This window comes from Pollicipes pollicipes, unplaced genomic scaffold (assembly GCF_011947565.3).
Source record: "Pollicipes pollicipes isolate AB1234 unplaced genomic scaffold, Ppol_2.1 Scaffold_3447;HRSCAF=4054_pilon_pilon_pilon, whole genome shotgun sequence".
Classification (NCBI taxonomy): Eukaryota; Metazoa; Arthropoda; class Thecostraca; order Pollicipedomorpha; family Pollicipedidae; genus Pollicipes; species Pollicipes pollicipes.
In genome coordinates, this window is record NW_023596297.1 from 15,089,900 (window position 1) to 15,099,221 (window position 9,322).

The 9,322-nt window shown below is 54.8% G+C and overlaps 1 protein-coding gene across 1 annotated transcript in view; it reads right to left on the reverse strand.

Annotated features, from left to right (window-relative positions):
• Positions 1–7,718, reverse strand: part of LOC119091483 (serine--tRNA ligase, cytoplasmic) — a 10,083-nt gene extending 2,365 nt beyond the window's left edge. Inside the window, exons 1-9 of the mRNA XM_037214283.1 lie at positions 7,633–7,718; positions 5,573–5,714; positions 5,284–5,354; positions 4,811–4,918; positions 4,101–4,235; positions 3,331–3,627; positions 2,162–2,383; positions 1,409–1,696; positions 745–874 (exon numbers count right to left, since the gene is read on the reverse strand). Of these exons, the coding sequence (XP_037070178.1) occupies positions 745–874; positions 1,409–1,696; positions 2,162–2,383; positions 3,331–3,627; positions 4,101–4,235; positions 4,811–4,918; positions 5,284–5,354; positions 5,573–5,708 (1,387 nt within the window). The 5' untranslated portion in view covers positions 5,709–5,714; positions 7,633–7,718. The remainder of the gene's footprint in view (positions 1–744; positions 875–1,408; positions 1,697–2,161; positions 2,384–3,330; positions 3,628–4,100; positions 4,236–4,810; positions 4,919–5,283; positions 5,355–5,572; positions 5,715–7,632) is intronic.
• Positions 7,719–9,322: the final 1,604 nt, after the last annotated feature.

Here is a 9,322-nt window from a genome sequence, read left to right on the forward strand (position 1 = left end):
CCGGCGCCGCGGGGCGCAGGCAACCAGCGGGGCGACGACGGGTTGCCGGGAGCGCGCCCTGCCCGGCACTCCGGATCGGCGGCGGGGAACCAGGGTACGACGGACGTGCCGTCAGCCGGCCTCCTCTCCCGGATGACCGTAGACGCGGGGACGGGCACCGGTCAACCTCAGATACTCACGGTCTTGGTTCGGTATGGCTGAGACGACGTGAGCGAACGATCGTTACCTCCGCACCACCCACTAGTCTGTCCCGCCCACCAACAGCCAGTCTAGCCCTCCCACCACCCGCCCCGCCCACCATCCGCCAGTCTGGCCCTCCCACAGCTCGCCAGTCTGCCCCCCCCCCCCCATCACCCGCCAGCCTGTTCCACCCACCACACCGCAGGTTTGTCCCGCCCATCAACAGTCAGTCTGGCCCGCCCACCACCCGCCAGTCCGCACCGTCCAACACCCACCAGTCTGCCCTACACATCATCCACCAGTCTTCCTCGCCCACCACCCACTAGCCTATCCCGCCCACCACCTCCCAGTCTGCCCGCCCACCACCCGCCAGTCTATCCCGCCCACCACCTACCAGCTTACCTCGCCTACCACCCGCCAGTCTGGTCCACCTATCACCATAAAACGCGGCTGCCCTGCGGCGCCCAGCGAACACCCGCTCACCACCGACCAAGGAGCCCGCTCAGATCCGGACAAGGCCCGCCTGACCCCCCTGCCCCATGAGAATCCAGTCCGGGTACTCACTCTCGGGCATGAAGGGCCGCAGCGCCTCGGGCACGGTGACGCCGGTCTCGGTCTGGCCGAGCTCGAGCAGGGCGCAGATGACCCGGGTTGTGGCACACATGGTGGCGTTCAGCATGTGCACGTAGTCCACCTGCGGCGAGCAGCACCATCAGCCGTCCCGCCGCTGGACACAGGCGGACTCGCGAGGTGCGGGCGAGGGATACATCAAAAGGCACCATCACCGAAGTGATTTAGCATCTGCCAAGCCGTGTAAACACGGGCTGACAACAGTGCTTCTGCAAATCCAGATGGGTCACATCACTTCCCGCTAACCAGAAGGGCAGTCGTCCGCTATCATCCAAACATCACACGCACGCAAGGTGTCTTTGTGCATAAGTTCCGAGAGCTAGATTCCAAGAGATGCCTGCACGCTTGAAAAGGAAAACACACAAGCAGTCAGCTGCTACTGTCGAAGACCTTTCCACGGGACACGACACTTCTGGCAGCCGCTCTTCCAAAACCCTGCCGTATCCAAACAAACCTGTCGTTGAACGGTCGCACCGTCTGGACACCAGCCAGCCGAGCCGATAGTGACCCCCCGCCGCCCCCCCCCCCCCCCCCCCCTCCTCCCGAGCTACCGCAGCACTGTACACCCGCCCGCGCCGGCCGCTCCTCTAAGGCTCACCTTGTCGCCCATCTTTTTCGTCTGTCCGTAGCGGACGCGCAGCCGGCGCGCCTGGTAGTCGGTGCAGTTGCTGCAGGAGACGAGCTCGCGGAAGGCGCCGCTGCCCGGGAACCAGGCCTCCAGGTCCAGCTTCTTGCTGGCGGCGTTGTTGAGCTCGCCGCTGACGATGTTGACCACGCGGTAGGGGATGTTGAGTGCCTGGCAGAATCGCTCGGCGTTGTCCATCATCTCGTCCATCATCAGCCAGCTGGCGTTATCGTGCGGAGAAGTCAGTACGAACTGCTCCACCTGTCGAGACGGGAGAGACCAGCTGAGCTCAACGGGGCGCAGCTGGGGCCGGCGCAGTGGAGCAGGCTTCAGCACGAGATGCTGATATACATACATATTGTGCTTCACTACAATATGCTAAAACTGGAAACGGCGGGGACGGGCTGGGGCAGGTAGAGAGCAGCATACAGCCCAACACACGCCGCGGCACCACGGAACGATGCAATGGACCAAAGAACTTACGAGTCGTATTTGAGTACATGCGTGATCGTGGTCGGGTCAACATGAACATCTTATCGATTAAAAGGTCAAGGTTTATGAATAACGAACAATGCAAACTCCGGCGGTGTTTCGCCACCAGTCTCTCCCGCCCCACAAAGGCCCCAATTACGCCATCTCACTCCACACGGACGGCGCCCGTCTCCGTCCGGCTCCACCGCCGCACGTGAGCGCACAGCGCGCCGCCAGCCCGCGCGCGGCGCCTACCTTTTCAAACTGGTGCACGCGGAAGATGCCGCGCGTGTCGCGGCCGTGCGAGCCGACCTCCTGGCGGAAGCAGGTGCTGAGGCCCGCGTAGCGGATGGGCAGCGTCGCCTCCGGGATCCACTCGTCCCGGTGGAAGGCCGCGATCGGCTGCTCCGACGTGGCGATTAGGTACTTCTCGTCCACCGAGGCGTCGTCGCCCCGCTCGCTGCCCTTGCCCACCACCTGCCGAGCACAGCACGGCATGCTGCTGATTCGCTTGGTCGCGTTCATTCGCAAAAAAAAAAAACGAACAATGGAATAGCTTTCAGCGACATATTTTGGCATTTGCAGTAAACAAAGATCACCCTGTGGGCATAATTTTTTTCCATAAAAATTACATGCCCAGAGCGCAACATGGCGGGACTGTCACACCGCGCAACACCACAGACGGCCACCCGAAGGGAGAGAGATGCTGCCACACCACAGACGGCCAGTCGAAGGAAGATGGATGTTGCATCACCACAGACGGCCAGTCGAAGGAAGATGGATGTTGCCACACTACAGACGGGAAGTCGAAGGAAGATGGATGCTGCCACACCCACACATGGCCAGCCGAGGGAGCATGGATGTTGCGACACCACAGACGGCCGTGTAATTTGGTATGCGTTTGTGTGCAGTCTAAGCACACAACACATCACGTGTGAAGCCGTCCCATCACGCGAGACATAATTACAAACTGGCATTCCAGGACTACGGGAAAATCATGACATTCTTAACACATATACAAGTCAGTGGCACGTTTTGAACCCATGTTCGGAAAATCTACTGGAGTGAGATAATAAGGACCGCATTTTGTATATCACACCTACACCACTTCTGCAGAAATCACAATCCGATGAGCCATTCCGCATCTGTTTGGCCAATTCTGCACTTGGATCTGTGTGCCGGCATGCTACCATTCCTCCAACAGTGGGTTTCAGTTCAGCTCTTGCAGGGTACAGAAGCCAGCTGCAGCGGGTGGTGGAGGCCTTGCCAGTCGCCAGCCACGCTCAACTTACACAGTTCGTCGTCAAACTGGCTGAGCCGGGCACCTCCCCGGGTCGGCCCCCGACCAACGCTCCCCTTGTACAGCTCGCTGTCAAACTGGCTGAGCTGATCACCTCCCCGGGTCGCCCCCCGACCACGCTCACCTTGTACAGCTCGTCGTCAAACTGGCTGAGCTGGGCCACCTCCTGCATAATCTCCTTGCGCATGAAGAAGGGCGTGTAAAGCGGCTTGAAGCCCTTCTCCAACAGCATGCGCAGCGCCAGCTGGACGATGGCCTGCTCCAGGAAGACGGCCGGCCCGGTCAGGTAGTAGCCGCGCGCGCCCGACACGGCCGCACCCCGCTCGCCGTCCATGCCGTCGATCATGTGGATCAGGTCGACGTGCGAGTAGCGCCGCCGGACGGCGCAGTCGCCCGACGTGCGCTCCACACCGTTGTTCTCCTGCCGGGGGGAGGGCGGCGGTGAGCGAAGAGTACGGACAGGGATGGAGCGGCGGCGGGAGCACCACAGGCAAGGCCAGGCCGGAGCACGACTGAGGCTTTGGGCTTGGAGCGGTTGTTGTTTTGTGTGTGTCATTGGGGCTTTACGACACACTCCGCTGCTGAGGCTATATGGCGTCGCCTGCCTCTCACCCTGGCAGGAAGGGCGGGAACCGCGGGGAATCGAACCCGTACTTCTGGTTTCCCAGACGCGCAGTGGTTAACGCAGACGCGCTAACCACTACACTACCGGCACCCCGGTTGTTGTTTTAATGTCATGGTGCGATCACTGCTTGGCCGCAGCCATGCGTTTGAGTAAAATGCGCATACGCGCCTGGCCGGTAGTGTGCGTGGTGTGGCCGGCGGTGACGGCGCACCCAACCGACGGAGCAGTTTCCAGCAGCAGCACGCGCCCATCGACAGCGGGAGCCTCACCTCATCGTTGCTGATGATACAGGAGGGATGCAGGAGGTTGCCGATGTTGGCGAGCGCCGCGTCCCGCTCCTGAACACTGCGCTCGAGCGCCTGGCTCGTCTTGGCCATCTCCTCGTCCAGCAGCTGACGCACCCTCTGGTGGTGGACAGCGGTGACAGAGCGGGCCGTGGTGACCGGGCGGCGAGATGGCGGACAGCGGTGACAGAGCGGTGAGTTGGTGGTCAGCAGTGACGGAGCAGCGAGACGGTGGACAGCGGTGACAGAGCGGTGAGTTGGTGGACAGCGGTGGCGGAGCGGTGGGACGGTGGACAGCGGTGACTGGGTGAGAGGATGGAGAAACGGCGGGTAGTGATGGCCGGGTGCAAAGACGGTGGACAGTGGTGGCTGAAGGTGGGCAGTGGTGGCCGACAGTGGACAGTGGTGCCTGGGCCAGGTGTGAAAACGGTGAAAAGTGGCGGCGGGGCGGTGAAACGGCGAATAGCAAAGACCTAAGCGTTTCAACCTTCCATACTGGCAAATTACCATAATATGGCTACCGAAACATGCACTGACTCATACAGAATCCAAACACGTCCCCGCCATACGACGATGACTACAACATCCACCAGGCGTACAGCCTGTACCGCGAACAGCACCACGCGCTGCGGCCGCCCCGAGCGGCGCCCAGCGCGAGCCGCTGAGGGGACCGGCCGCCCCGGGCCGGGACCGACCTTGAGCTGCGTGACGGTGAGCGGCCGCAGGTGGTCCACCGTCAGCTGGGTCAGCTGCAGGGTCACCAGCTCCGGCAGCGTGTCGTCGTCGCCCGGCGTCTCCTTCCTCTGAAGCGGTCCGTGCGGGGCGCGGGTCAAGGGCGGAGGCGATGCTGTCAGCACCATTGTTCTGACTGTGTCTAGCAACAGCAAGGCAATGCATTTAGTTAAATGATGGCATACACATTGTTTGATCCAGTGCTGTGCTGACAAAAGCTCCACCTTCCACTTTGCCTGTGGGTCAAATAAACATGCAGAGAGGAGCTCAGCATTTCAGCAAGAGAGAACTGTCAGGCAAGGTGAGCAGTATGTTTTTAAACCTTTTTAGTTTCAGCTGGGAGCTAAAGCAGCATGATTTATGCAACTGCACATGCAGAAACTCAAGAGTGTGCAGAAACTAGCCACAATGTAAGCATATCACACAATGTACTCACTTTCATTTTCTCTCCAATTGTTTTGCTGCAAACATTTTTAAGCTTGTTCCAATTATCTGCATCAAAGCGAACTGCAAAACAAATGCACCGTTAAGTTGTTAAATGTATCAGCGCAAAGAACAAATAAATGATAAATGTCTCCAAGTCCGTGACTGAGAAGACAAGTGGCCTTGACAGAAGCTTGTGATGTGCTGCAAACAACTGGACATCATGTACATGATTTGCAGCGTGCTTTATCACAAAACAATCAGGTCATCTGAGTAATATCTGATTCAGGTCACAGCCTTACATTTCCTCCAGTTGCTGTCATGTTCCACGACCCTGTCGACCAGGGTGACATCTTTGAACCTGTCACGCTGTGACTTCCGAATCTTGTCTGGGTCACCCCCCTTCTCCGCACGAAACAAGTCAATGTCCAGCACCATGCTGACCTGAAACCAAAACTTGACTGTCAGCAACACCGAAACCTGTACCAAAGGGTCTGACAATAAATGGCCATGTCTTGAATATATCTGTTATGCTCAATGATTGAACAGACATTATGTCCTAAGCCCTCTGTCAGTACTGCACTCAAGCATGATACAAATTAGTTTCTCAGTTCCCTCTCTGTAACTTTCCTTGCAGTATTAAGCTTTCCATGGCTCAATAGCCTGTCTCACCAGGTCTTGAATAACTAATTACCAGTATTATGCAGGGAAACAGGGCTAGGCAATGGCTGAAGTCAAATCTGAAGCCAAGGTAATGACATGGAGCCAAAACCAAAGCCAGTCACCCACACTACATCTTTCTGATAACACAGCTGGCTAAATCCCTGCTATTAAATTCATGGTGGAGTGGATTTGAGTTGCTTTGAGCACTTGCTATTTGCCCTGGATGGTTCAGTGCTTGCACTAAAGGTCAGGTGATGACAGAGGACAATACAGACTATGCTGAACCCAGCGGCACATGTGACTTCAATCAAATTCTGCTGTTGACCTGCAATGTAATAGAATGATGGGATGGTAGGGTCAGGCCTCATATAAGCACTGCTTAGCATGAGCTTTAATTCCAGAAATCCATGTATTCAAAAATTTCAGATTGAATCTATAAAAATCTATGGTTTTGAATGTTGAAACTGCAAAAATGAAACACCATCAGTGACAACAGTGGCAACACTTGTAGTAGCATTCAACTGTTCATTCAATACTGTGGGCAGATTACTCTAAATTCATACTACCTGAATTCTTGCTCTAGCATCTCCACCAGCACAATTTTGCATTCATGCACAATATGTTGACTGTCAATATGTTGCCCTTTGACTGCAATCCCCGACATTTGACCTGTACAGCAGACCACGCAGTCTTCTAATGCTGTATCGCCAATCATAAACAGGGAGGGACGACAGGCGGTTAACCATGACCCTGCAGATTGACGAAATGACAAATACTGACATCCCAGTCACCCAAGTGGCTGAACAATGAAACTTGTTTTTTTTATTTTTGAGACATGAAGCAGAACCTGCCACCAGTGGCTTCTAACTTTGTTCTCTGAATGCAACAGCAGTGGTTGCTCCAAGCTTCAAATGTTGAAGTTGAGGTCACCACCAGCTGTTGCAGAAGATAAAGCTAAATTTGAAGCAAACTTATTAAACTTAGCAAACAAACTTAAATTGAGGGAAGAAAAAGCTCCAGCCAGCCCTGAAAAAAGGTTCAAAGCCAAATTCAATTGACAAAAACTAATGCTCAGTAAAACTGATTTGAAAGCTGAAAATGGCTGTACCATACATGACCAGGACATCACATAATTATTTCATGTAGATTCTATATTATCCAGGGTTCCAGCCTGGTTGAAAGCACCTGTAAACAATGTCAATTCCAGCCAAAGTTACAGGTCAGGAGTCAAGCACTGCCACCATGTTCACGCACACCAGCACAGCAGACAAGGATGATAAACCACAAAATATCATTCCATCTGTAAGACTAATACTTAGTCTGATATTTCCACACACTATACCACCCTCTTATTCCCCATATGCAAATCCCATCTGCAAATCACAAAAGCCAAGCCTTATTGCATACAATAACACATTCACTGAATAGTGAAGGCACAGGCATGGGAAGAATTCTACAACAGAGGGGTGCCATCCAGAACTTTTCACTGGAAACTGATTGCAGGAAGTCACGGGCACATACAATTTATTGTGTGCACACGTGGTAAAACAATTCCACGTTCTGTCTTCTAAGTCTTGGGTCCCAAATTCTTTAGCCAGCTTTAGCCCTATACATCCCGGCGCACACCATTAATTTGCTAAGGGAGTGGCATGTATCCCAAGAGTTACAGGTGCTTATGCCCCTAGGTAATGAAGAATACCTATGCTGTCATAAGATGGCACGTCGGGTTGGGTACTGATGGATGATTACCGGCTTGCCGGAACAGGATAACGCACATAAAAATCTTGATATTTTGGCAAATGCCTTTCCAATAACTGGCAATGCTTTGCAGATGGCTTCTCACAGGTTAAGGCCCCGCACAGGTGCAATTTCGTAGAATCCTTGCTTTAAGCCACTGGCCGATCACTCTCTGACATCCGGGGGCTCGTAACCTCCTCACAAAGCAAGCGCCTCCCTTGCGCAAGTGCCAAATTAGTCATTTGTAACGCCCCCGTGACGAAAGTTACAAGGCGGAATGTGACAGCTGTTTCGCGAGCTCAGCAAGCTGATGAAAAAATGGGGAACAATGGGATTGACGAACGGCCCCACCAACGCAAAAATCGCATATTTACCAGCGAGCTAAACCTGTTGAGACGTTAGAAACCAAACTCAAGAACTGGCTGCTCATACGTAGGATATACTAGGGACACGGCCGCATGCACCGCCCCCTCCCCCCACGATATCAAACGCACGATTTCTGCCCCGTTACTGACTCAGTGGTTTTACGGAGTCGAGAGCTGAACATGGCCAGGTCGGTGCGGGGAGCAGGTAAACTGCTCATGCAACGCCTAAACCACCTACGTGCGTGCTACCTATGTGTGCTGAGAATCGACACTGACAGGGAAGACATGCAATGATTCCGGTACCGCCGACATCTTCAACTAAGGAAACGAGGTCCCATGAATTGCCAAGCTGCACCCCCATGACGCAGTATTAGCCCCATGACAAGTACTACGAATTCAGCCAGCTGTGCACGGGCTACGCGGCAACAACTAACGCGTGACACAACCCAGCCCGACCGCACGCATCATTTCGTGGTCATCAAAATACTATTCCATTTATTGTATGGCTGTATATGATACAAAGACTGAGAGACGAAGAGAGCATGCAGCTTATCTACACATGTGAACAGGACAGGCGGAGCCAAGCTCTTCCTCGCTACGCCAATTGCCAAACGCGCTAATATCTCAAATGACTAGAAAATACTTTGATGTTAGAAACACATGTACAATCAAAAGTGGAAACGAGTCATAAATTACACAAACACAATTCCCACACTAGCAAAGAAAATAAAAATAAACGAATCTGACGATTCATGTCCAGTAAAAAAACAGATATTTTCAACAGACCCGACGCAAACCGCAACCTGGCGTGGAAACCGTGTACCCCGTCCCTCGCCACCACAGTCAGGTACGCATTACAGTTAAAAAATATAGCATACAAGTAGATCCAGCAGCAGCCCCACTCCACGGCCCCTTCTTGACCCCTCTAAGGGTACAGCAAATCCCGCGTTGCTCCAGTACCCTGTACAATTCACACCGAAAGAGCCGCGCGCCCACATTGACCATAGTTCGTACGCCGCCGGCCGCACTCACACGCCACGGATACGCCTTCGGCCTGCCGCCCGCCCTGGTGGCCGCCCCGCGAGACCACAACTCGGCGTCTGGCCACTAGATACCGCCACCGCATCTAAGGGAGACACTACACAACGGTGATGGGCGGGCCTGGCCGGCGCCTCAGGTCCTCCCGCAGGCCCACTCAAGCGTCGGCCGCCCGCTATCCGTCACGAGCACCTCACAGCGCGCGCCGCAGCGTCCCTCCGCCCCGGAGGGCCCGTAGCCGGCCGGCCG